We start from the raw sequence: 27,757 nt of genomic DNA, 5'->3' as shown, positions 1-27,757 counted from the left end.
CCTAGATCTGTGCTTGGGAGCCCAGGTGATGCAGGAACTGGCCACATGCAAGGCAGGCACCTTAACCCTTGTACCATCTCTCCTACTTAAAACAGCTTAATTTTTGAAATTCTATTAAATTCAGAAGTTAAAAAGTTTACTACATTATTAAGTTTCTAACTTATTAACTTTGGGCTTTTAGTAATATCATTAATTCATCGACTCTCTGAATTTTTTGGGTGGGGTGTCTCCCAATCTAGTACTCAGGGATCTGGGTCCGTGTGTGGTGATACTCAGCCAATCACCAACAGTTCGGTGCTGGAGCCTAGCAGTACTGAGGCCATCAGTTCACAGACGGAGGTGCTAGGGCTATGAGGGGCTGCCTATGTGAAATCCGGGGTGATACTCAAGACAAGTATCCCTGAACTCGCAAGTATCTAGCCAGTCCCTCTTCTTGTAATTTTAGCCATTGTGCTATTTACTACAATACATATATATATTTTTAAAAAAGATCACCTTATTCCTTGTTATTGGGCCACACATATATGTGTTCAGGGCTCACTCCTGGTGGTGCTGGAGGAGCATATGGGGTCCTGGGGATTGAACCTAGGTTGGCCATGTGCAAGGCAAGCACTTTTACCTGCTATTCTATCTCTCTGGTCCCGGCCTTAGTTTTTTTTCTTTGCTTTTTGGGTCATACCCAGCGATGCACAGGGGTTACTCCTGGTAGTGCTTGGGAGACGATATGGGATGCTGGGAATCAAATCCGGGTCAGCCCTGCAAGGCAAACGCCCTACTTGCCCTATCTGCTGTGCTACTGCTTCAGCCCTGCCTATCTTAGTCTTATCCCTAGTAACATCTGATGGAATCTCACTGAAGATATGAAACAATTTTTAAAAGCCTCAGAACTCTTTTAATAATCAAAAGGTAGTCTCCTACCTACTTCTTTGTCATCTCTACTAAAACTGCCACAGATGCCTAGAGTAGAACTTTTCTCAGAAGTGTGATGATATATTTTTGTCTAATTTTCCTTTAATACCTAAATTCTAGCTCCTCCATTCAGAATCCATTTTTGACTGCTTATCTTATCTGCTTAGCTTCTATCTTTATAGGCCCTGGTTCAACTCATATTATCAGCAAGTCTTCCAGAAAGGGCTGCCTTAGGAGACAGGCTATTCCAGCCAGATGCTAGGGACTTGATCCTGTTCCCTTGTAGACATCTAGAAAGTTAAAGCAAATTTCACAAGTAAAGTAGGTAAAGGGATATACATGATAACCTTTCAGTATCTGTATTGCAAATCATAATGACCAAAAGGAGAGAGGGGACCGGAGGGAAACTGGGGACTTTGTTGATGGGAAATGTACACATTTCAGTCAAATGTTGGCACATTATTACTGAAACCCAACCATGAACAACTTTGTAACTGGGTATCTCACTGTGATTCAATTTAAAAAAAAGGGGGGGGGAGAAAGAAATGTTCTATAGGTAATAGCTGATACTGTCTGGTTAAGAGCAATGGAGATCCCGTCATGGAATTTGGATGAACCTGGGGTAAGTAGCAAAGCAACCCTGGCATCAGAATGGGGCAGTATGGAAAGTATAAAGTGAAGTCTTGATGCAAGTCGTGATAACTTAAGAGAGAGGATCCCATGGGGCAGAAAAACCAACCTGAGGACTCAGTCTGGGATTTACAGTAAAACCCTTGCTTGACTTTGGAGCCCAGATAACTAATTGGAATCTATATCTTTTACTATGTGTATCCAAATAACTATTAATAAGAAGTAAACTTATTTATCTAATATGTACTAGCAGCAAGGGAAAGAGAAAAGCATTATAGAAGTCCCTGAAAGTGTCTCCTTGAGTTATTCCCCCGGAGAATTGTCTCCATCAAAACAGTCTACTTCTGTAAATAATCAATCACACCTATGTGCAGTTCTGTACCTCAAAGCCCCTCAGATTTTGTATAAGGCTATTCAGCTCTGGAATTAAATGGGCCATTTTTACTACCTTAAAAAAAATAATGGAGAATAAACACCACTCTCTGAAAACATTTATTTACAGATCTAAAGTGAACAAATGGTCTTAAAAATATATTAAAATATTACAATGCATATGCTTTTTAGAGGGATGGTAACTCGACACAACTTAGAGAACATCTTAGTATTAATCTTTCTTTTCATACACTTCAAATTTGTACTTAATGCCTTTCTCCTCCTGGACATCAGAAACAACCCCTGGGTAGCTGTAAAAGAAAAGCATAAAATTAAATAATATGTCAATTAAAAAGATCACTTCTACGGCTCTCAGTCAAAACCACAAACAATGCAATAGAGTAAATGGAAAAAGTAAATTTTTCCTTCACTTTTTTTCTTCCAAATCATAAATCACTGTTGAGTAACTACTATAAACAAACGGTAAAACATTTCAACAGCACAAAAAGATAAATAACAAATTTGGTAAAATTTCCTCTTTCCTTCTGACCTTTGTTAGTTCTCCCCCAAGAATCAATTAGCAGTTTCCCTTTTATCTCTCCACTCTATACCCTTGTTAAGAACTTTTTGCAAGTCTTACACTTGGTAGTGAATTACCTGTTGAGCAAAATTAAAACACACTTCAGCTCTTCAGAGCAGAACTGCAGTTATGTGCTATGCAGGACAATTCTAGATTTCTATTTATCCTATAGACACTGTTTCAATTTTCTCTACATGTGCTTACTGTAATTCCTTTCCTAGAATCATTGTTCATTTGATCTTTTCTAATTCCCAACTCTCAAGTAAATCTATTTATCCTCTGGCTTCAAAACCAGACCCTCCTCTGATATATATATATATATATATCAATCAATATCAAGATCTCTGGTAGCTGGATCATATGGTAATTCTGTTTAGAATTTCCTTTCAGGAATCACCATGCTGTTTCATTGTTTTCCAGAGCATCTTCAAAAAACATTTACATTCCCACCAACAGTGTACATGAGTTCTAGTTTCTCCACAAACACTTGTATTCATTTTATTTATTTATTTTTTTTTGAGGGGGATGGGTGGTGGGCGGTGGGGAAAGGCAGAGAATAGATTTGGGCCACACCCGGCTGTGCTTAGGGCAGTGCTCAAGGGACCAAATCCAGTGCTGGGGATAGAACCTGGGTCATTTATGCGTCTTACTCCCTGTTCCCTGTAGTATCTCTTGGCCTCCCACCCGCTTTTAAAACTGAAGAGATACATGCTGTGTTTACTGCAGCACTCTTGACACTAGCCAAAAAGTAGAAGCAACCTAACTAACAGATGATGAGAGAAACAAAATGTGATGTGTACTATAAATGGAATATTATTCTGTCTTAAGGCGAACAACATTCTGCCATATGCAACAGAGACAAAGAGAGAGGAGCTCACGCTAAGTGAAGTCAGTCATGGGTAGCTGTGCACCTCAGGATTCTACTTCTGGGAGTGTCTAAGAGTCAAACTCTTGGAAACATGAAACAGAAAAATTCTAATATTCTTACTCAAGGGTAAAAAGTTTCAGTCATGCAAGATTTGTAAATTGTAGAGACCCGCTGTACCACACTGTGGCTGGGACAGAGAGGCCTTGAGACCACCGGCTGTGGCCCTGCTGTCCCTCACATGGAAGGGCTTGATCAGCCTGGCATTCTCGGGTCCTTCTTTGGAACTGTGGACCGGGCTGGCTGAGAATTGCTGCTGCGGCTCCCCGCCCTGATCTCCTGAGCACCCCTTAAGATGCATTTGGTTTTCCAACCCCTCTTCTCCAAAATAATAGTTATGGGCTAGGGAGACAGCTCAAATGATGGAGCTCAAGCTGGCATGTGCAAAGGCCTCAAGTTCAATTTTGGCCCTGCCTGTGCCCCCCAAGTACTGCTAGTTCTGGTCCCCAAGCTCCACCTAGCCCAAGCAGGATGCCAGCAGACTCACAGAGCTGGGTTCACCATCACTGTGCGTGGGCCTTATTTTAAAAAGAAAATTAGGTGTTAACCCTTTGCTGGCCAATTATAGATGATATCATCTTGATTAAAAGGTAAAAGGTAAAGGCCCTCCCGTTGATCGTCGATTTGCTCGAGTGGGCCCAGTAACGTCTCCATTGGAGACTTTGTTGTTACTGTGTTTGGCATATCGAATACTCTCGGTAGCTTGCCGGGCTCTCCGAATCATCTTGATTAGAAAATATAATTAGAAACATGAAGTAATAGTCACATAATGTGTAAGGAAAGGCAAAAAAGGTGTTTTTACGTGAATAATTTATAATTCAGAAGCAGCAGCAATGTATTTAAGGAAAAGGTAAACAAAGTTCTTAAAATAGTTATCCGTAGGAAACAAATCACAATTAAGCTAAAATGAAGACTGTATAAGCAGCAGGGGCTCCATGAGGGGAAAGACACCTAGGTAACAAGAATAGTTACTGTCCAGACTCCTGCCAAACACTCAGGAGGCACCTAATCCCTGCGGACCCACCTGAAGCTGCCCACTGATGAAGGGTATCAGGCCTAGCCCTGAACCAACTCCCTCCACAACCTCTTGTGGGGTTTGTCCTCTGACACCATGGTCACATGGAAGGTTGATGAGAAGAAGCCTGTCTGGGGCTCATTAAGCAGAAATCTACTGCTGTCCAATGTGAAACAGTCTGAGAGCGAGATTTCCTCAGGGACGACGGATGCAGCCAGACCCGAGTGGTGCTGCGCCAAGGAGCACAGGAGAGAGACCAGCTCTGGGTGAGAAGAGGCAGGAGCAGAGCGAAACCATCTGACCACGTCCGTATTGATTTTGGCTTTGAAGCTTCTGCCACCTGTGACTTCATCTACCTTTCCTCTCTTCACGACAGTCCACTGTTCATCTTTCTTTCACCTACCCGGTGTTTTCCATGAGCAGGAAACGTGCATGAATGAGAGGGTACTGTGTTTCGGTGGAAACCGATGTGATGACTGAGGGGCACGGAGAGGGACCGTAACAATCTGAACCAAGAGGGAACTGCATGGAAAGATGCCAGAGTAAGGAATGCTCTGGGTGCCTTACGGGACAGTGTGGAGCAAGTCCAAGTTCCTCCATGAACAGAGGTAGAAGGTAGAAGGCAGGGGAGGGTGGAGAGAAAGAGAGAAGCAGGAGAGAAGCAGCAGGTTTCCTTTCTTGCCTACTTATCAAAGACAACTACTCCAGACAGCTCTGGTGGGGTCCACCCACCCAGGTTAAAGTCTGCTGTGTCGCCGCAGTGTCCAAAGTTACAGTCATCAAAGGCCGCGGGGGAAAGAAGTGTTTTTCATTTCAGAATGTCCATGTCAGAGCAATATTCTTCACTCAGCCTGTACAAAAAATTCCTTTTCCCATCTATTCACCATTAATATTTTCTAAGACATTTAAGAAATAATACCAATCCTCTACAAACTCTTCCAAAAAATATATGTAAGAGAGCATTTATTTGCCAAGTCATCTGTGAGGCTGGTATTATCCTTATACCCAAACCACGTGAAGACATTAAAATAAGAAAAGGAAAGAAAATGGCATGCAATATCCTTTATGAATAAAGATGAAGAAATTGTCAACTAAGTATTAGCAAACAGGAGACTACATATGAATACCAAGTACATTTATCTCAGAAATACGAGCTTTATCATAAAAAATCATTGCAGTATTAGGGGCTGCAGTGATTGTATAGGGCAGGACGCTTGCCTGTCTTGTGTGAAGTGGTGAAGCCACTTTGAATTGAGACAAAATCACAGCCACTTTAAGATTAAATGGATCCTCCAGCCTCCCCTTAGGCTCAAGACAGCACCCAAGGTCACTGTCTCATTAGAACAAATGTTTCCTTGAAGGTAATGCTAAGATGAGCAGTCTGGTGCAAACAAGAAAGTATAGGAGTTTCTCTGCTCCTTGTAAGAGAGAGAAGACTTTTCTTCTCCCCATTTTTTGATGGGGTTGGAGAGTTTTTTCTTGTATAGTTCTACCAATATCTTTTATATCCTGAATATTAACCCCTTGTCTGATGGGTAGTCCTCCTGTTGTTCATCAATTTGCTCGAGTGGGCACCAGTAACATCTCCATTGTGAGACTTGTTGTTACTGTGCTTGCATACCGAATATGCCACGTGGAGCTTGCCAGGCTCTGCCACGTGGACGGGATACTCTCAGTGCTTGCCAGGCTCTCTGAAAGGGACGGAGGAATCAAACCCGGGTCGGCCGCGTGCAAGGCAAACGCGCTAGCTACCCGCTCTGCTATTGCCCCACCCATCTGATGGGTATTGGCTAAATAATTTTTTCCCATTCAGTATCTGTATTGCAAACCATAATGCTCCAAAGTAGAGAGTAAAAGGAAAGTGCTAGCAGGAGACAGGGGATGGGATGGGGTGGGGGTGGTGGGAGGGACACTGGGGACATTGGTGGTGGAAAACGTACACTGGTGGAGGGATGGGTGGTTGGGTGTTTGATCATTGTATGACTGAAACTCAATCACGAAAACTTCATAACTGTATATCACGGTGATTAAAAAAAAAGAAGAGATAGAGAGATAAGACTTGGAATGTGAGGATGTACCTCTGCAGCTATTGGGCCTGGGATAAGACTGAAATATAGCTGGCAGGTGTAAGGACAAGATGTGTCCCTCTTTGATGTGATAAACTGTATCCTGCTGTATAGCCTAAAAAAAGAACCTTGCCAATGCTTGGGGTTCCAAGATTCTTGGACTTGTGAACCTGCAGTGCTGTGCCTTGGGTGAATGAGAAAAAACTGCTTCATTTTTTTAATTTTTTTGGGGTCACACCCGGCGATGCACAGGGGTTACTCCTGGCTTTGCACTCAGGAGCTGCCCCTGGCGGTGCTCAGGGGACCATATGGGATGCTGGGAATCGAACCCGGGTCAGCCGCGTACAAGGCAAATGCCCTACCCGCTGTGCTATCTCTCCAGCCCCTATACTGCTTCTATGTGCAGTCTCTCTCTCTCTGCCTCTGAATGACTGTCGTTTGTTAGACCCGCCCTAACAAAAGGAGGAAGAAGCACACCTTGGATGCAGTGATTGCTGGTTCAATACCACCATATATGGTCTCTCAAGAACTGCCAGGAGTCACTCTTGAACAAGCCAGGAAAAGGCCCTAAATTCTGCCAGGTGTAGCCCACATATCCATCCCCCAATCATGCTATATATATATATATATATATATATATATATATATATATAGTAAATAGTAAAGGCCCTCCCATTGATCATCGATTTGCTCGAGCGGGCCCAGTAACGTCTCCATTGGAGACTTTGTTGTTACTGTGTCTGGCATAACGAATACGTCACGGGGAGCTTGTATGTATATACATATACACATACACACACACTAATATAGTGTGATAAGCATTAACTAGAGTTTTTGGGCCACATCTGGCTGTGCTCAGGGGATCATTTGGGGTACCAGAGACTGAACCTGGGTCAGCCATGTTCAAGGCAAATGGCTACCCACTGTATTATGACTCTGGCCCCTAGAAGCAAGTTTTAAGAGACCAAAAAGGCACGTAATTAATTTGATTCAAGACTATTATCATAGAGTAATAGATTGTTGTTTCAAAGCTTGGCTGTCCACTTATTCAAAATAGGCTCTGTATGTTTTCTGAGGAGGTTATTTGCAAAAACAAAGTCACACTCTTGCAATAATGTCTAGATTAAAACTGAGAATATTTTAAAGAATGTGTTAAAAGTTAATCTAAAAGTGCTAATGTAATTGATTTTATACTTTTGCTCCAGAATGAACAGCTGAAAAGTCCTGTTCTTTTGTTGATGAAGCTTCCAAACAGCATTGTTGGTGCTATTTGGCCAGTTCAGTACTAGGGGCCCACCTGGGCCACAGGTAGGGCTGTGGGTGGGGGCTGAACTGTGGGTATGCAATGCTGAGGGTTGAACTTGGGGCCCTGAGCAGGCAAGGCACGTGCTCCAGCTCTTAAAGCTATACTCTTTCTTGAAAAGAGCTTTTAAATGAAAATATAACAGGTTTTCAAATCCTGACAGACTCACTGTTAAAAATCACACGGTGTAGTGAAGTTTATTTATCTTCTTCCCATTTCTACCACTATGGGAAGAAGATAAATAATGTATAAATATAAATAATAAATATTGGAAATAAAGAAGATAAATAAGATAAAAAATTACAAAGAAGTAGAAGATAGGGCTGGAGCAATAGCACAGCGGTAGGGTGTTTGCCTTGCGCACGCTGGCCCAGCTGAGCCAGGTTCAATTCCTTGCCCCTCTCGGAGAGCCCAGTAAGCTATTGAGAGTATCTCGCCCGCACGGCAAAGCCTGGCAAGCTCCCCGTGAAGTATTCAACAAGCCAAACACAGTAACAACGAGTCTCACAACGGAGACGTTACTGGACCCGCTTGAGCAAATCGATGAACAGCGGGAGGACCGTGCTACAGTAGAAGATAGCAGAGGCCAGCAGAGACAGCATCTGTCTTCGTAAACAGTTTCCTTAGTATCCACAGCAGCATCTGATACAGACTGCAGACTGACGTGATGACTGAGCTCTAAATTTTAGTGAAACCATTAAAACCTGTGCATCCCCATGTCTGCTCAATGCAGATTTCCAAAAATTCCCACTGCATCTGTTTATAAAACACACTACACTGAATTTATGCCATAATTATTTCTTTTACTTTTCGATTTTTATCCTGTTTTAATTTTATTTTTCTTTTTTGGTTTTCTTGGCCACACCTGGTGTTACTTAGGGCTTACTCCTGATCCTGTGCTCAGGAATCCGGAGTGGGGATGGGGGACCATATGGGGTGCTGGAGATCAAACCCAGGTTGGCCTTTTTTTCTACAATGCTTTAAGCAGAAAATCTCAAAATGCTTCATGCCAACTGATAAACTATACTTACTCAGTAAGAAGTTTGTATTTCTCCAAATCAATTTCTGGAAAAAATGTGTCACATTCAAATTCCTGCATGATTCTTGTCACAAACAGTCTCAAGTGGCCTGGCTTGTTCATAACTTCCTTTGAAATAAAACAAAAAGGCATCAGTTTCCTTATTGAGTTGTATTGAAAGACAAAGAAATCCTGTTATTTTTTGTTTGTTTCAATTATCAAAGGCCCTCCCGTTGATCGTCGAGCAAGCTCGAGCGGGCCCAGTACCATCTCCATTGGAGACTTTGTTGTTACTGTGTCTGGCATATCGAATACTCTTGGTAGCTTGCCGGGCTCTTCCTAAGTATTAAAGACATGTCAAGGAACTCATTACACAACCAAAGATTACTGTTGAAATGCTCTGTTCTTTAGATGGGGACCTTGCAAAGCAGGCTTTGGTTAAGAATGGCACCAATCAGTAACAATAATTCTAAGAAGGAGTCTAAATATAAAGTCTGGCCTCTAGCTTGCATACATAAACTCTTTTTTCATTTTTGTCTTTTTGCTCTGGTTAAGAACCCCAAGTCATCTATTTACCCTCCATAGGAGAAATTAGAAAGAAAGAAAGCATAATTTTATAAGATTTGGATTACAGAAAATCCCAAGGGCATACTAGGTACATTTATGTAAAATTTAATAATGCTTCCATTTTTTCAGGAGATAATTACAATGATAGCAGGTAAAGTACTCTGCCCTTTGTGGCTAATGACTATATTTGACCTTATATTTTTAGTGACTTTTCCAACTACAGTCTATAGTACAGTTGATAGAAATGAATTTCTTAAGGTTCTAATGAAAGTCATTTCTGTATTTGTCAGGATTTATTTGAATAGTTCAATATCATACTCACTTGAAAATGTACCAAAAACCAAGTAATTAAAATAGGCAACCCATCTAACATACTGTGAGGATAAAATGCTTCCCTTTCTCATGCTTAGTTTTTTAAATTGTTCGGTTGGCAAGGGGAGATGAAGGAAAGGGATAGTTTTCTGCTACTTAGAGAGAACTTTACCTACCTGATACACAGAGCTGCCTCCCACTATCCAAACCATGTCCACTTTATTTGTTAATTCTGGTTGCTCAATAAGTTTTAAGGCATCATCAAGACTTTTGGCAAGAAAGTGAGCTCCTGCTGGAGGTTCTCTGAGGTTAAAAAAATAGAACTACACTGTAATTTCTACAAACGTCATTCATACTAGTGAGTTACAAATATCACAAACACATATCCTTTCAACAAAAACCATTTCCGTCTTTATTACAGCTTAGGAGTAATAATATAGCACTGTAGCACTGTCCCTCCCATTTCTCAGCGATTTGCTCGGGCACTAGTAATGTCTCCATTGTGAGACTTGTTACTGTGTTTTGGTATATCGAATACGTCACGGGTAGCTTGCCAGGCTTTGCCATGTGGGCGAGATACTCTCGGTAGCTTGCTGGCTCTCTGAGAGGGGCGGAGGAATTGAACCTGGCTCAGCAAATGCCCTACTGCTGTGCTATCGCTCCAGCCTTGATATAACTAAAAAAAAAAAAAAGTGTTTGATTACTCATGATGTTTATAAAGGAAAAAAGTCCTAGGAGTTGTCTTTGGAGGGATGGGGTGATAAATCTCCAAGAAGCAGGAGGGAATACTTTGGTAAATGTTCTCTTGTTTTGAACGGGATTAATGTAAGTACACATATTTGCTGAAAATTAAGATCTGCATATTTCTTTGTATGTAGTATTTATTCTCCAAAAATATTATAAGGAAATATTTAATAATATATATGTTTTAGTATTTAGAAGAAAATACTAGTATCTGCAATTTACATTGAAATGTAGAGAAAGGACAAGACCAACTGATGAATGGATAAAAAAATAAGAACAGTAAAGTGTTAGTTGTGAAAACCATGTGATGGGTATACAGGTATGAACTGTGAGGTTTTTCCTCCACATTTAAACGTTTTTCTGGCGTGACTCTCCATAGGGCTCAGGGATTACTAGGGCTACAACTGGTAGTGTTTAGGGGATGAGGCAGTGCCCAGAGGCTATGCAATGCTGGGGACAACCAGGACCCTGTACTTGTATGTACTCTAACACTTGAGTAATTAACATCCTTGGTCCTCTTTGAATGTTTTTGGTTTCTATGATAAAATGTTGGGAAAAGGGGCTGAAGAGATAGTACAGAGCTTAAGGCGCTTGCCCTGCAAATGGCTGACCTTGGACATTTCATATAGTCTCTAGAACACTGTCAGGAGTGACCACTGAGCATTGAGCCTGGAGTATGTCCTGAGCACCACTGGATGTGACCAAAAAAACAAGTTGAAAAAAGAATTAACCTTGAGTGAATGTAGTGTGGAACTTACTGCTAAAGACTGGAGAGATAGTTCAGTGGGCTGAACACATGTATTATACACCAATGTTCACTGCATTGCAGTACTACTTAAAATAGTGAAGGTACAGAAACAACCCAAGTGTCTAGTGACAGATGAGTGGGTGAAATTGTGGTGTATGCAATGGATACTACTCAGCTACAGAAAATAACGAGATCTTGCCTATGGAAAACTCAGGTGGAACTGAAACGAGTCATGCTAACCACAGTTAAACCTGAAGGAGGGCCAGAAACCCAGCTCAAATGCCTGAGCACGTGCTTTGAACAGAGGTGGCCCGGGTTTGATCACTCCAACACACGGGCCCCTGAGCACCTCAGAAAGTGATCACTGGACACTAAACTGGGCGGAGCTCCCTGAGGAGTACTGACTGTGGCCCCTTTACCCATACAAATGTCAGAAGGAAAAAGATGATGTCATTAATATGTTACATAAACAAACTGCAGGAACTTACAAAAGCAAAGTAGCAAAACAAAAACCAATCTTTGAGCTCTGACAATAAGAATCCAAAGGTTGCCAAGTGTAGTCCAAAGAGGAAGGGAGAAAGGCCTGAAAGGGTGGAGATAGCCCAACTGAACCATGGGGAAGAGACACTACTACTGGGCATTGTGTTAATGCATTTTGATAAAGTGCAGAATTGTAAACCAAGACTGCTTGGCCCCTTTGTATTGTGTATGGAAAAGGAAAAGAACAGATTATGGATTTGGTTCAGATTTCAAGTATAACTAAGTTTCACGGAGGAAATGCTTCTACAAAATGTTACTACTTAGCAGTTTAGTCATAAATTTCTCAGAAAAAACTGGAATCACATGGGTAGAAAATAAAAAAAAAAATCTGAGCTGATATTTGAATTCACTAGCCTCTTTCGGCACAAAATCAAAACAAGTAGTATATAGTAAGCACCCCATACAATTCTTTTCCCTCTGCACACCATATTCACATTATATTCCCTGATAAGGGAGAGCTGGCATGCAGTAACACACAGGTCTGTGTTCCAAAGAGTGGGGGCATTCTTGGTATCTTGCTGCTAACTCAGAGTTTCAACAGCCCACTGACCAATGGAGTTTGGTTGAAAAGCCACAACACACACAGGATGGGCTTCCAAAGAGATTCTCCTTCCCTTTCCTTTCAAACCAATCCCAAAGAAGGCTACTTTTAACTTATTTGTAGAATCTAAAACCAAACCAGTGGCTAGATATGGAGATAAAGGGCTGGGTTTGGTTTTAGATTTTTGACTGGTATTCATGGGCATGAGGCTGTGGGATTACAGTCCCTTCAGATGGCAAGACAGTGTAGCCTGCTTTTGATCTAGGCCTCAGGCCTGTAACCTCTGGCTGTGAGCTGACTCATCAGATGATCCCAGGCACCATACAACAATCTTTCTCCATCGTGTCTAACACAGAAGAGGGAGAGATGAAAGATGGCATTATGGCCCAGGAGACTGAAAACATAAAAAACAAAACAAAGCAAAACCAAAACCCTCAGCAAAAGCTCCTTATTTTAATCAGAATTTAAAAAATGTTCCCTGATATTATACGATGCTCTGAGCACTGCCAGGAGTGACTCCCACTCCTCACTGACCCTGAGGACTGCTGGGTGTAGGCCCAAAACAAAGCAGAACACAATTTAAGGTCTTTATGCCTTTACTGCCTCTCCTCTCCCACCCCCCTTTATTTTTTTTGGCGGAAGCAGGTGGGAGCACACCCTGCAGTGTTCAGGGATCACTCCCAGTATTAATCAGGGGACCACATTCCAGGCCAGAGATCAAACTGGAGTTGGCTACACACAAGCTCTAACTCCTGCACTATTATGAATGACTGCTTCCTTTAAAAAAAAAAAAAAAAGAAGAATATTTTCTTAAGATCGAGGAAAGGAAGAGTAAAGTAACAGGGTAAGGTGAAAATGAGTTCACAAGCTTGTTCTTGGGATATTATTAATATGTCTTAAAAGCTATAAGGTAAGGTAACTTATTAAAGTAGCAAAAATTGGGGGAATGGGAGCTGTTCTCTGAGGGGATTTCTGTGGATCAGAAATTAAACAAAATTTTGGGGCTAGAGTGATAGTACAGCAGGTAAGGTGTTTGCCTTGCAAGCGACTGACCCGGGCTTGATGCCCAGCATCCCTGAGAACCACCAGGAGTAATTCCTGAGTGCAATGCCTGGAGTAACCCCTGAGCTTTTCAGGTATAACACTCCTCCCCCACCAAAAAAGAAATTCAACAAAATTTTAGTTAAGTCTCAAAATCACATTAATAATTGGTAATCACCACATTCGCGCCAACACCGGTTGCTTTTGTTCTTTTGGATGTGGGCCAGACTCTGTGGTGTGAAATGTTATCTCATTTTTGTTTTGATCTGCATCTCCCTGATGATTAATGATGTAGAGCATTTTCTCATGTGTCCTTTAGCCATTCGGATTTCTTTGAGAAAGTTTCTGTTCATTTCATTGCCCCGTTTTTTGATGGGGTTGGATGTTTTCTTCTTGTGGAGCTCAAGCTGTACTTTGTATATCCTTGATATCAACCCCTTGTCGGATGTGTATTTGGCGAATATCCTTTCCCATTCTGTAGATTGTCTTTGTATTTTGGTCAGTGTTTCTTTTGAGGTGCAGAAGCTTCTTAGTTTAAGATAGTCCTATTTGTCTCTCTCTGTTTTCACTTGCTTGGCCAGTGGTATGACATCTTTGAAGATACCATTAGCTTCAATGTCAAGGAGGGTTTTTCCAACTTTGTCTTCAGGGAAATGCAGATCAAAACAACAATGAGATATCATTTCACACCACAGAGACTGGCCCACATCCAAAAGAACAAAAGCAACCAGTGTTGGCGCGGATGTGGCGAGAAAGGGACCCTGCATTGCTGGTGGGAATGCTAACTAACTGGTTCAGCCCTTTTGGAAAACAGTATGGACGATTCTCAAAAAATTAGAAATTGAGCTCCCATTTGACCCAGCAATACCACTCCTGGGAATATATCCCAGAGAGGCAAAAAAAAGTATAGTCGAAGTGACATCTGCACTTGTTTGTTCATTGCAGCACTGTTTACAATAGCCAGAATCTGGAAAAAACTTGAGTGCCCGAGGACAGGTGACTGGTTAAAGAAACTTTGGTACATCTACACAATGGAGTACTATATAGCTGTTAGAAAAGATGAAGTCATGAAATGTATATACAAGTGGTACTACATGAAAAGTATCATGCTAAGTGAAATGAGTCAGAGAAGGACAGACATAGAAAGACTGCATTCATCTGGGGAACATAAAGTAACAAAATAGGAGACTAATACCCAAGAATAGCCGGGTTAAGTAGCAGGAAGTTTACTGGCCAGTAGGTTTGGAGGCCATCTGCACATGCTAGGGGAAAAGGCAGCTCAGATAGAGAAGGGAGCACCAAATAAAGGGTGTTGGGTGGATCCTCCCAGGATGGAAGATGTGTGCTGAGAGTAGACTATAGACCGAACATGATTGCCACTCAATGCCTCTTTTGCAGACCACAACACCCAAAAGGAGAGAGAGAACAAAAGGGAATGCCCTGCCACAGAGGCAGGGGGTCGGGGATGGGTTGGGAGGGATACTGGGATCAGTGGTGGTGGAGAATGGGCACTGGTGGAGGGATGGGTGTTCAATCATTGTGTAACTGAAACCCAAGCACAAAAACTTGTAAGTCTACAACTGTACCTCATGGTGTTTCACTAATAAAAATTAAAAAAAAAAAAAAAAAAGCAGTTACCAAAAAAAAAAAAAAAAAAAGAATTGGCAATCAATCTCAGTTAGCAGATAGACAAATTAAGGATCATGCCCAATGCTACAAAGTGAATAGATGTTGGAGCACATGTTAGACAGAGATCAAGCCAGCGGGTCTCTGCTATACCAAATGGTAGGGAGAGCTGCACTCCAAGAGGGGGGAAATTTTACAAGTACTGCATGCTAACGATTTGCCACTCGAAGTACACAGAGGAGGGAAGTTTTAATCACTGTGGAGAATACGATAGTGAGACCATAAACATTCATTATGCCATGAAATGTTAGATGGTGTAAATTGTTTCACACCATCTTTTATCACCCAAGCAATTTTGCGATTTTCTAAAGATGCTGTCAAAGCTACAGCAGTAAACTAAATTTTATTTAATTTTTGGTCTCTGAGACTTGAAAAAAATGGTTTACAGAAATATAAGCCACGTACCACAGAATTTATCCTTTTTAATGTGCAGAACTCAGGAACTTTTTAGCATATTCATGAGTTGTGCAATCAATATTCACTCACTACTTTTAAGACATTTCCATCAATCCCCAAACCTTCAATTCATTAAGAGCAATCTCTTACTCCGCACTCATAAATACCCTAGGCAACCAATAAAATCTACTATTTTTACAGAATTATCTAAGTCGGTCATTTCTTATGAAAGGAATTATCTGGCCTTTTGTGTCTGTTTCTTTTTCTCAGCAGTGTATTGTTTTCAAAGTTCATCTATATAGCATGCAATAGCTCTCTATTCCTTTTTATAGTGGAATAGTACTCCACTGTGTGCAAACACAACACATTCTGTTTAATCATTCTTCACTTTTGGGACAGTTAGGTGTTTCTACTTTTCATTATTACTAATGATGGTGCCATGAACAACACTGTTATGGACGTTTGCATATGTGATTTTTCATATCATGTTTTCATTTCTCTTGGGTGGAACTGGTCAGTCGTATGATATCATTCTGAGAAAACACCAATCTGTTTTCCAAATGTACTGAGTAACATTTCATACCTTGTGGTGCTTGGGGAATGCCCCTGGTGGTGCTCAGGGGACCCTGTGGTGATAGAAACCAAAGTTGAGCCTTTCACAAAAAGAAATATGTGCTCCAGCCCTTTCATTCATCTCCTGACCAATGTGTAACATGTTCAAAGCAACAATTTGATTGTCTTGAAAGCTTATGGAAGGGAGTTTGCCCCTGATACCTTATAAAGGAAATACCTACTCAAATAATTATTATCTGCCAGCAAACTTTGGAGTTACCTTAAGGATTCAGCTTATTTTTAACATTGGGGCATGGTGATGAAAAACTGGGTATCTCTGAAAGTTTACACGAGCAATAATGATTAAAATGAGTAGCCTCTTCCCTTTTATTCTGGACCTCACAGTGCTAGGCACAAAACAGGCACTCAAAGTATGTGTGACATTGAACAACAAGTAGTAATGCAGAAACAAACAAAAAAAATCAGCTCTGAATATTTTTGCTCACTGCTATCTATTTTTTCCTTGGCATGCTTGATAAGAAAGACTTAAAATGTTCTCTGTGCCTTAAAAAGGAAAGTATGCCAATAAACGTTATATATACATACATAAGAAACAGCCAAAGCCAATTATACACACCACAGGGGTTGTTATAAAGAAGAAATTAGACTCATCATTTGAGGAGATTTGCTGGCTCAACTGAGCATCCCCCCCACTGTGATTGCTTTATGTTTGCTTTAGCTCAAGATAGCCATAAATAAACTGGAGTAGTATTCAAGAATATGTTATTAAAGAATTTCTGGGCATGGTAACACAGTGTCTGAATTTGGATTTTACCAAGTAAAGATAATCAGAATATCCCAGCAACCTAAAGACAATGATCAGTCTGAGGCAGATATAACATGTATTTCAACATACTCCTCATCTCCCAGAGGCAATCACTGTAAATATTCTGATGTTACACCAGATCTTCTGAAATGTCACTGTAGGACAAATTTGGGAGAAAAATCTAAGTAAGCCTGAATCTCTTTAGTCTGTCATCAGGAAATGAATTGGATGCTTTGTTTACTTGGCTAGGCTATAGTTCTCAATTATTCAGACATTAATCTGGGTGTTGCCATGAAGATGTATTTTGAAGCTGTGTTTAAAGTCAATAATATGATAACTGAGTGGCCTGATTCAGTCAGTTTGAAGGTGTTAGGAAAAGATCTGTGGGTTCCCTGAGGAAGTTTCACTTGTGGACAGACTGCTGCTTTAGCCCCCGAGAGTTCCACGCTCCCAGTCGGTCTATGCATTAGGTCTTTGGACTTGCCTGCCCAATTCCTATACTTGTGGATACCAATTCTTTGTGATAAAGCTTAGCTTTATCTAGTATTGATTCTCTGGTGGAGCCCTAATATACCCAGGAAAAGACTCTTAGAACCATTGTTCTCAGGCAGCACTGTATGTGTTGTACCACCATGCTCTCTTTCAGATGAAACCAGTACTGGTTCGACAGAGAAAATCATGTTAATCCCAAAATCCCCCATCAGATCTAATTTAGGTCATCTCTACCATCCCCATTTCTTCAGTTTCAGAAATTTAGTGAGTCATGAGAAACGTGAACAACAACAAGTGAAGAGACAGAATAGAAATCATGATACATCACAACATGTAGAATAGATGGAGAGGTCAAGGGGAAGTCAAAGCAGTGGGGCTGACTTTATAGCAGTTTTTTTCTTTTTAGCTTTTTGGGCCACACCTGGAGATACACAGGGGTTACTCCTGGCTTTGCACTCAGGAATTACTCCTGGCAGTGCTTAGGGGATCATATGGGGTGCTGGGGATCAAACCCAGGTTGGCTGCTTGCAAGGCAAATGCCCTACACGCTGTATTATCAGTCCAGCCCCTGTAGCAGTTTTAATATGATTAATGACTGCAAATTCCTAGGTTATTTCCAGGCTTTCAGAAATACCTACGTCAATGTTAGATTAGAGGGTAGGTAAATACTTAGCAGGGCATCCAGGATTATTTCAATACATTGGGGAAAAAAATTCTTTTGGTGCAGGGAATTACACCCAATGCTCCACACTTGCAAAAAAAACGTACTTGCTCTAACACTGAGCAATACTTTGGTCCAACACTTTGCATTTAGAGTGGCAGCCAGGGAGAGAAAAACCTGACAAGTCCCAAAACACATGCACTTTGATTTTATGTGAAATCATGAAAAAGTTATCACACTGCATATCATATTAGAATCTATTAAGCAATGGCATAAAAAAAAACCTTGGAAATCTATAATCTGAGTGAGATTCAACGTAACTTTTAAATTTTTAGTATTTTTTAGAGGTGGGGTCTCCCAAGCTGGTACAAGAGGCTCTGGAGCCTCCACGGCCACACCCACTGGTAGTGGGATGAAATCAATCACTTGAGCCGAGTAAGTTATTGTCATGTGGCATAAATAACTGCTCACTCATTATCTATTATCACCTTTACATCAAGGAACGTCATCAATAGCTATATTCATATTTTTTAATTAAGAAGTCTGTGTTGTTGTTTTTGGGCCACACCTGGTGGTACTCAGAGTTTACTCCTGGCTCTGTGCTCAGGGGACCATACCTGCGTTCATCATGTACAAAGCAAATGCCCTACTATCTCTCCAGTCCCGATAGTCACACATTTTGATTCCACCATGAAAAATGATATATGAGTTTTTTGTAATGAAATATCCAATACTTACTTTAGCTCTCTACTGAGAACTAAATTGATTCTGTCCTTTAAAGGTCGATTCTTCTCAGGAATAGAGAACCATGTCTTCCTACCCATTATCACCAGATTCTGTTTACCTATTAAAAAAAAATCACCAAAACAGCTTAAATATACTTTGGGACTATCCATATATATTTTCTTTTGTACATCAAATTGTCACAGTGACACCTAGTGGATCTCCTCTATAAAATTAAAATTTAAAAAGGCTTTCCCAGGATTGGAGTGATAGATAGTATAGTGGACAGAATGGATAGAACACGAGTATTTGAACCTGGGACTTGGCTTTCTCTGTCTACACGCCCCAGGCCTCTAGGACCCTGGGAGGCTCACCATTCCCGAGCCTCTTCCTGCTTGCCCCCTTGCCCCCAACGCTGTGCCGGTTTTCTTCCCCCTCCAGGTTGTCAACCCCCACCCCCCCACCAGTACCCACAGGGGCCGTGGCCTCTTCTGAAGTGGGCGTGGCCTAACTCTGGGGTGGCAGCCGCTCATGCAGCTAATCAAGCAGGTAATCTACTCATATCCAGCAATCTTGAGTTACATCTCAGTCTCCATACCTTCACACCAACATGAAGAAACAACGCGAATCTCCACCACGAGGGGGAGAGTCCAGAAGTCTCAGTAGGTGCTACTCACCTAAGGGAACACTCTGAGAAATAATTCAGATATGAAGTAATGAAGATGTTCGGTGAACTTAATGAAACAGTGAGATAGATATCTAGTAAATTAAAGGAGGACATGAAAGAAACAATTAAGAAAATACGGGAAGAAATGAGAGCAAAAATTGGAAAGCTACGCACAGAACTGTCACGAATAAGATTCTGGTAGATGAAATAAAAAAAACTCAGTCTGTGCCCTCAACAGCAGAATGGCCACAGCTGAAGACAGAATCAGTGAGCTGGAAGATCAGCTGCAGGAAGCCAACAGGCAACAACAAACAATGGCAAGAGGCCTCAAAATAGCTCGAGCGAATCAGAGTCCTAGGACATGATTCCAAGAGGAACAACATTAGAATCATTGGAGTACCGGAAGCTCAGAGAAACAATCCCAATGAAAAAGCCACAGTCAAACAAATCATTGCTGAAAAATTCCCAGAGCTCCACAATCCAGGCATTCAGATTCAAGGAGCCCGAGGCGGGGGCAGCTAAAAGAGACCCTAACAAAAACACTCCAAGACATATTATAGTTAGAATGATGGATGCCGCAGATAGAGACACAATACTACAAGCAGCAAGGTCAAAGAAGGAAATCACATACAAAGGAGAACCCCTTAGATTCACAGCAGACCTATCAGAGGAAACCCTCCAAGCCCGAGGAAATGGTGGGATATAGTGAAAAAAACTCACTGAAATGAACACTTCACCAAGAATACTCTATCTGGCTAAACTCTCACTAAAACTTGAAGGAATGGTACACTACTTTGTGGATAAATAGCAGCTCAGGAACTTCACAGACTCAAAACCAAACCTAAAAGAAGGGCTAAAGGGGCTATTATAACAGGACAAACTCTACAAGCACAATAGACCGTTACAGAAAGATGACACAAAACCCCATAACAATAATCTCTCTCAACGTCAATGGTCTAAATTCACCAATTAAGAGACACAGGGTGGCAAAATGGATTCAGAGACAGAAACCAACATTCTGCTGCCTACAAGAAACTCATCTCAACAGTCAGAGCAAACACAGACTCAAAGTTAAAGGACAGAAAACAATCCTGCAAGCAAACAGCTCCCTCAAAAAAGCTGGTGTGGCCATACTAGTATCCGACATCAATTTCAGGTTGAAAAAGATTAGAAGAGAACCGAAGGCAATTTTCTGTTCATCAAGAGATATGTACAACAGGAAAAAAAAAATCACACTCTTAACTGTATACGCACCCAATGAGGGAACAGCTAAATATTTAAAAAAACTGCTAACAGATTTTAAGGAGGACATTGCTAGCAACAAAATAGTAGCCGGAGACTTCAACATTGCCTTATCACTTCTGGATAGATCAACAAGAACAAAACTCAGAAAGAAACATTGGCTTTGAAAGAAGAAACAGGAGAGGGCTTATAGATCTATACAGGGCTTTACACCCCAAAAAGAAAGAATACACATTCTTTTCCAGTGCACACGGAACATTTTCCAAAATAGACCATGTGCTCGGACACAAAACATACCTCAATAGAATCAGAAAATAGAAATAGTATCAACAATCTTTTCAGACCACGATGCACTGAAATACAAGTGAATCACACACAGACATGGAGAACCAAATCAAACACCTTGAAATTAAACAACTCAATGTTGAACAATGAGTGGGTATGAAAGGAAGTCAAGGACAAAATCAAAAGATACCTGGAAATAAATGAGAATGAAGACACGAACTACCAGAACCTATGGGATGCAGTTAAAGCCGTATTACAGGGAAAATTTATAGGTCTGCAAGCATTTCTCAGGAAGGAAGAAAGGCCCACATAAACAACTTGATTTCACAGCTCAAGAATTTAGAAAAGGACCAACAAAGTCAGCCAAGGCAGAAGAAAAGAGATCATAAAACAACTCTGAAAGCCTGTATGCCAGGAAACAAGAGAACCTAGAAGAAATGGATAAATTCCTGGAATCCTATAATCTCCCAAGGCTGAATCAAGAAGATCTAGAGTACCTGAATAGACCTATTAACATCAAGGAAATTGAAATTGTAATCAAAAGTCTTCCCAAAAACAAAAGCCAAGGTCCAGATAGATTCACTAGCGAATTTTTCCATTTAAAGAGGACCTATTGCCAGTCCTTCTCAAGCTTTTATAGGAAATTGAAGAAACAGAAACTCTCCCAGTTTCTATGAAGCCCATATCTCTTTAATACCAAAAGGAAACAAAGACACCACAAGAAAAGAAAACTACAGGCCAATATCCCTGATGAACAGGGATGTGAAGATTCTCAACAAAATACTAGCAAATAGAATTCAACAACTCATCAAAAAGACCATACACTATGACCAAGTGGGATTCATCCCGGGGATGCAAGGATGGTTTAATATTCAGAAATCAATCAACATAATCCATCATATCAACAAAAGATAAAAACCATATGATTATATCAATAGATGCAGAGATGGCATTTGACAAGATACAGCACCTGTTTATGATGAAAACCCTCACCAAAATGGGTATAGAGGGTACTTTCCTCAATATAGTTAAAGCCATCTACCACAAGCCTACAGCAAGCATCATCCTCAATGGGGAAAAACTGGGAGACTTCCCTCTAAAATCAGGGACGAGACGAGGATGCCCACTCTCTCCACTGCTGTTCAATATAGTACTCTTGAAAAAGTGGTTAGGCAAGAAAAAGATATTAAGGACATTCAGGTAGGAAAGAAAGAAAAAAAAAACTCTCACTATTCGCAGATGAATGATACTATACTTAGAGAACCATAAAACCTCTAGCAAGAAACTTCTAGAAACAATAGACTTGTATAGTAAAATTGCAGGCTATAAAATCAATTCCCAAAAGTCCATGGCTTTCCTATATGCAAACAGTGAGAGAGAAGAAAGTGGCATAAAAAAAACCTAATTCCGTTCACAATTGTGCCCCAGAAAATCAAGTAGCTAGGAATCAGCTTAACTAAGGAAGTAAAAGACCTGTACAAAGGAAACCACAAAACACTATGTCAGGAAATAAAAGAGGACACGAGGAAATGGAAAGATATCCCCTGCTCATGGATCGGGAGAATTAACATTGTCAAAATAGCAATACTTCCCGAAGCATTGTACAAATTCAATACGATTCCCATAACGATACCCATGACAGTCTTCAAAGAAATGGAGCAAACACTCCTGAAATTCGTATGGAATAAGCCCCCAAGAATAGCTAAAGCAATTCTTGGGAAAAAGAAAATGGGAGAAATCAACCTCCCAAACTTCAAACTCTACTACAAAGCAGTATTAATTAAAACAGCATGGTACTGGAACAAAGGCAGAGCTGCAGACCAATGGAACAGGGTTGAATATACTGACATTTCCCTCAAAACATATGATTATCTAATCTTTGATAAGGGAGCAAGAGATGTGAAGTGGAGCAAGGAAAGCCTCTTTAACAAACTGTGCTGGCAAAACGGGAAAGCTACATGCAAAAAAATAGGCTCAGAGCCTAACATCATGTACAAAAGTAAGATCAAAATGGATTAAAGACCTCAATATCAGACCGGAATTCATAAGGTACATTGAAGACAAGGTTGGCAAAACCCTCCACGACACTGAAGCTAATGGTATCTTCAAAGATGTCACACCACTGGCCAAGCAAGTGAAAACAGAGATAGACAAATGGGACTATCTTAAACTAAGAAGATTCTGCACCTCAAAAGAGACAGTGAACAGGGCTGAGGCGATACCACAGCGGGTAGGGCGTTTGCCTTGCATGCAGCCAACGCAGGTTCGGTTCCCAGCATCCCATATGGTCCCCTGAGCACTGACAGGAGTAATTCTTGAGTGCAAAACCGGGAGTAACTCCTATGCATCGCCAGGTGTGACTCAAAAAGCAAAAAAAAAAAAAAAACCAAAACCAAACCAAAACCAAAAAAACAAAAAACAGTGACCAAAATACAAAGACAGTCTATAGAATGGAAAGAGATGATTGCCACTCAATGCCTCCTTTCCAAACCACAGCACCCAAAAGGAGAGAGACAACAAAAGAGAATGCCTTGCCACGGAGGCAGGCTGAGATAGGGGGAATGGGGTGTGGGAGGGATGCTGGGATCACTGGTGGTGGAGAATGGGCACCAGTGGAGGGATGGGTACTTGATCATTGTGTAAATGAAACCCAAGCACAAAAATCTGTAAGTCTACAACCTTACCTCATGGTGTTTCAGTGGAAAAAAAAAAAAAAGAATGGACAGAATTGCCTTGCACATGGACGACCTAGCTTCCATCCTGGGGGACCATGTGGTATGGAGACTGACCAAGAGTGGCCATTTCAAAACAAGCACCTTAACCTCTGCATGATCTCTCTGGCATAGCTGCTTTTTGGGTTTGTGTTTGGCTAATAACCGACGATGCTTAGAAACTACTTATGTCTTGCCTCCATAAGGAACTACTTATGGAGACCATAAGTGTTTCTGGGAATTGAATCCCAGACTTCTAGATGTAGAGTGTTTGTTCCACTCCACTGAACTATCTCCCCAGCTGCCCTGTAATGTAGTTTTATTGAATTATAATCACATATATTAATTAAGAATAAAACTTCCGGATAAGTCATACTTATTTTCCTTTGTTCACTTTCCACGTCTATAAAATAAAGAACAATTTCTACTATTTGGGTTGCTGGGGTAATAAAGACATAGAGAAATAGTATAGTAACACTTCTAATTGTGCTTAGAGTCACAATGTTTTTCAAATATAATGTATCCATAAAAAAAATAGCTTTTTGGGGCTGAAGTGATAGCACAATGGATAGGGCGTTTGCCTTGCACGCAGCTGACCCGGGTTTGAATCCCAGCATCCCATATGTTCCCCTGAGTACCGCCAGGAGTAATTCCTAAGTGCAGAGCCAGGAGTAACACCTGAGCATAGCTGGGTATGACCCAAAAGAAAAAAAAAGTTAAAAAAATAGCTTTTACTTTTGTTTTAATTTATGTGGAATAAAAGTCTTAGGAGTCAGATATCTGGAGTAAAGAAATATACATAGTTCTGTAATTCTTGATTTTTTTTTCTTACTACCCAAAGGAGTACATGAATCTGTTTTCGTAATAAGTCTTGTGTTTTGGGGGCTGGAGATAGAGCACAGTGGGTGAGATTCTTGCCTTGCTCACAGCTGATCTGTGTGCAATTCTTGGCACTTTGTAAGGTTCCCTTGTGCACCCCTAGGAGTGATCCTTAAAGGTAGTCTAAGCATAGTAGATGTGGCCTTCAAACCAAAACTCCTAAGATCTTTAGTTGGACTTTATTAAAGAAAAAAAAGTATATATATAGCCAAATTGAAATGCTAGAAAAAAAATTTCCTTCAAGACTAAGTAAAACAATCAAACATAAGATACCTTATATGTCATATATACTGCAATTTCAAAGACAGGGCATTTAGGTGTTAATTCCTTAACTACTGGTATCAACTATTAAAAACAATAGTCAACAAGTGAAAAATTCAAATCATAAATTCATTCTGTTGATAAATTTTGAGGAAAATGGTAGAGAAGTGACCTAATAACTCTGGTGAAGATGATGGCTTTTCTTAAACGGCGACATTAAAGAAAAAGACTGAAGCTGGGGCATTTTTTGTTTGTTTGTTTTTTGGGCCACACCAAGTGGTGCTCAGAGATCACTTCTGGTGGCTCCAAAGACCATATTGGATGCTTGGGACTGACCCTTGGTCAGCAGTGTACAAGGCAAAAGCCTTACCTGCTTCAGTAACTCTCTAGCCCTATCCTAAGAATTCCTTAGCTTCAAGTTGTTGCTATTTTGTCTTTATCAGTAACAGAAGTACCAGATACAGAGGCTGGATGATAGTACAGCTGATAGGGTGCTTGCCATGCACACAGCCCACCGGAAGTTTGATTCTTGGCACTCCATACAATCCCCACAGTCTATCAGCAGTAATTCCTGAGCATAGACCCAGGAGTAAGCCCTGAGCACTGCCAGGGTGTGGGCCCCCCACAATACTCCCCCCACCTTTCAAAAAAAAGTGCTAGATATAGTGTCTTTGTCCTGTTAAAGTTTTGCAGCACCCACTCCCTCCTACCTTATGGTTTATTTATAAATGTATGGAAGTTTATCTTGCATTCCTTCTGATGACCAAATAGGTTTCAGATTTTAAACGGGGTCACCTTCCACTCCATATGCATTTTTCATTGATTATGTTCTTCTCTCCTGTGGCATTATTTATCTAGTTCTCCCGTGCTTACAATTATCTCGAATATCCACAGAGCTTCAATTTCATCATTACCACAATCGCACACCATTCTTCGTCCTTGATGCCTCTTTGCATCACCAGAACTTTCTAACCTTCAAATCAACTACAATGTAACTGTTTTCATCCACTGCTCCCCCCAGCCCTTGTCTCTTTCACTGTTACTCCGGACCTTCCTGGTCTCCTGACAGAGTCTCCACGGGCACCTCCACCAAATCTACCAATACCTCCACTGCACCCACACCCACATAAATTTTAAAAAGAAACTTTTCCTCTAGGGGAGGAAAACAAAAGGAGTAATAATGTATCTGAACTTTAAAACTGCATGCAGATCAACGGTAAGAAAAAAAAAATGGCCACATGACAATGGAAAACTATTCCGTGATGTTTGATAACTGTATTTTGGTGACATTGGTAACCTTATTGAAGATTCTTCGCGATTCTCACTCACTTAAAAAAAAAATCCTCATTACCTTCTACTGAAGAGGTGGTGGTCATTTTCCGGAAATATGTGAATTCATTTCTGCAAGACAGAAAACAGCGGTACTTAGAACATCATTCCCTGGGCTCGTGACTCTAATGCGCAGGGCAAAGGGCGTGCTAAAGTGGAGGCCAGAGGGAACTGGGGGTGGGAGCCCAAGGCTGGGACTTTGCTCCGAATCAGACCGCTGGATCCGGGAGGGGGAGAACCCCCAGGGCAGAAGGAACCGCTCGGGAATCAGTAACTTATCCTCCAGGCTCCTGAATTTGCAGGAAACATAGCCCAGCCCCGGTCAGCTCCGGCCAGCTCCGGTCGCAAGCGGGTTTCCTTTTACCAGAGGTTAATCCATGTGGCTCTAGGACAGCGCGCGCAAGGCGTGAGACCCCCCCCACCCTCCCGACGGACACCCCCACTATCCCCATCCTTCGGCCTGATAAGTACCTGAGTGGGGGCCAGGGCAGCTCCCCGTTCTTGCCGATGCCCATGTTCTGCGACACGGCGACAATACAGTTCAGCGGGCGAACCATTTCCGAAGTGGAGGACGCTCCAAACTTGCAGGGGAGAAAGAGACTCCAGTCCAAATTCAGCGCGAAACTGACGCCGCCCCGCCCCGTGGGCCTCATTTGCTCAGGCGGGGACCCGCCCCGACACGCCCCCTATACCTCCTAGACACGCCCCCAACACGCCTCCGCCACGCCCCCTCCCGGCGCTCCGCGGGGTCAGGACGTGCTCGCGCCCGCGGACGCGGGGAACTTGCAGCCGCGGCTCGCGCTCCCGCCTCGGGCCTGTGTCATCCCGTCATTCCGGCCCCCGCGATGTCGCGTCGTAGGCCAGCCTCCGGCGGCGCCGCTCCCTGCCGCCCGGCTCCTGCACGGCAAGCGGTTTTGAGCAGGTTCTTCCAGTCCGCGGGGATCCTGACTTCTGCCACTGCCCCAGCGGGTGCAGCTGCGAAGGCTGACCCGGCTTCTGACTCCACAGCGCCCCTAGCGTCGGCTCTCGCGGCTCAGAGGCCGCCACACGTGGTGAGCTCGGTCCGAGAGGGGGCGGGGCCGCCGAGGAGGGGCGGGGCTAGAATGGGCCGGGCGAGGCGTCCTGGGCGAGTGGGCGGAGCCGGGAACTGAGCGCGAGAATTGGCGAGATCACGGGACCTGGGGGCGGGGGGCGGCGGCAGCACCTGGGAAGGCGGGAAAAGCCGAGCCCCCTCGCTCTAGTTTGAAAATAGTAAACGACTACAATTAAGATACTCTCTTAAAAAAATCAGCTTTACCCAGATAGTAAGATGTTAGTTTGAAAGTATTTGAGGCCAGAAGGGTTGATCTGAGAGACTTCGGTCTTTGGCTGTCATTCCAGTGAGGAGTGGGGTAGTGGACATAGGAAACGTCTTTAAATCTCCATCTTCTCTTTTTCTGAGGTGAACGAGGAGGTTTATTCTATTTATGTATGTTTGATTAAAACTCCCACTAAAAGCAGTTGTGTGCAGTATCAGTGCCCTTATTGTTCTGATTGTCAAATCTGCCACCTTGTAGAGTTATTATATGTTTCATCCTAGCTGCTGAGATGTGGTGGCCAGTCGATCAGATTTTCCCGTTACTTGCCGTCCTTCAATAAATGTTGAGGATCTGTAGAGGTATTGCAGGGGTTCAGGTGCATGTTCTGCATGCAGATGACCCAGATTGGGTCTTGGCATTGCGTGTGGCTCCTCCATA

General features: G+C 41.9%; 2 protein-coding genes across 2 annotated transcripts in view; one reads left to right on the top strand and one right to left on the bottom strand.

Moving 5' to 3' along the window:
- Positions 1-2,071: 2,071 nt before the first annotated feature.
- DHFR (dihydrofolate reductase) lies at positions 2,072-26,992 on the bottom strand. Its single transcript, XM_056112462.1, has 6 exons — positions 26,493-26,992; positions 26,044-26,093; positions 18,663-18,768; positions 9,874-10,000; positions 8,832-8,947; positions 2,072-2,222 (listed from the first exon to the last, which is right to left on the bottom strand). The coding sequence occupies exons 1-6, from the start codon at positions 26,672-26,674 to the stop codon at positions 2,144-2,146; spliced, it is 660 nt and encodes a 219-aa protein (XP_055968437.1). The 5' UTR covers positions 26,675-26,992; the 3' UTR covers positions 2,072-2,143.
- The window catches only part of MSH3 (mutS homolog 3), a 169,237-nt gene continuing 168,336 nt past the window's right edge, over positions 26,857-27,757 (top strand). The window contains exon 1 of the mRNA XM_056112463.1: positions 26,857-27,073. Coding sequence (XP_055968438.1) covers positions 26,867-27,073 — 207 coding nt within the window. The 5' untranslated portion in view covers positions 26,857-26,866. The remainder of the gene's footprint in view (positions 27,074-27,757) is intronic.

Source organism: Sorex fumeus, unplaced genomic scaffold (genome assembly GCF_029834395.1).
Source record: "Sorex fumeus unplaced genomic scaffold, SorFum_2.1 ptg000018l, whole genome shotgun sequence".
Taxonomy (NCBI): Eukaryota; Metazoa; Chordata; class Mammalia; order Eulipotyphla; family Soricidae; genus Sorex; species Sorex fumeus.
This window is presented reverse-complemented; position numbering and strand designations above follow the sequence as displayed.

What these genes read in the sequence shown, in the direction of transcription:
- DHFR (XM_056112462.1), bottom strand. Translation starts at nt 26,674, where the DNA reads ATGAGGCCCACGGGGCGGGGCGGCGTCAGTTTCGCGCTGAATTTGGAC. An exon ending in CTGCCCTGGCCCCCACTCAG is followed by an intron (nt 26,094 to 26,492) that starts GTACTTATCAGG and finishes TCTGTCTTGCAG; the next exon opens with AAATGAATTCACATATTTCC. An exon ending in AAATACAAACTTCTTACTGA is followed by an intron (nt 2,223 to 8,831) that starts GTAAGTATAGTT and finishes TTTCTTTTACAG; the next exon opens with CTACCCAGGGGTTGTTTCTG.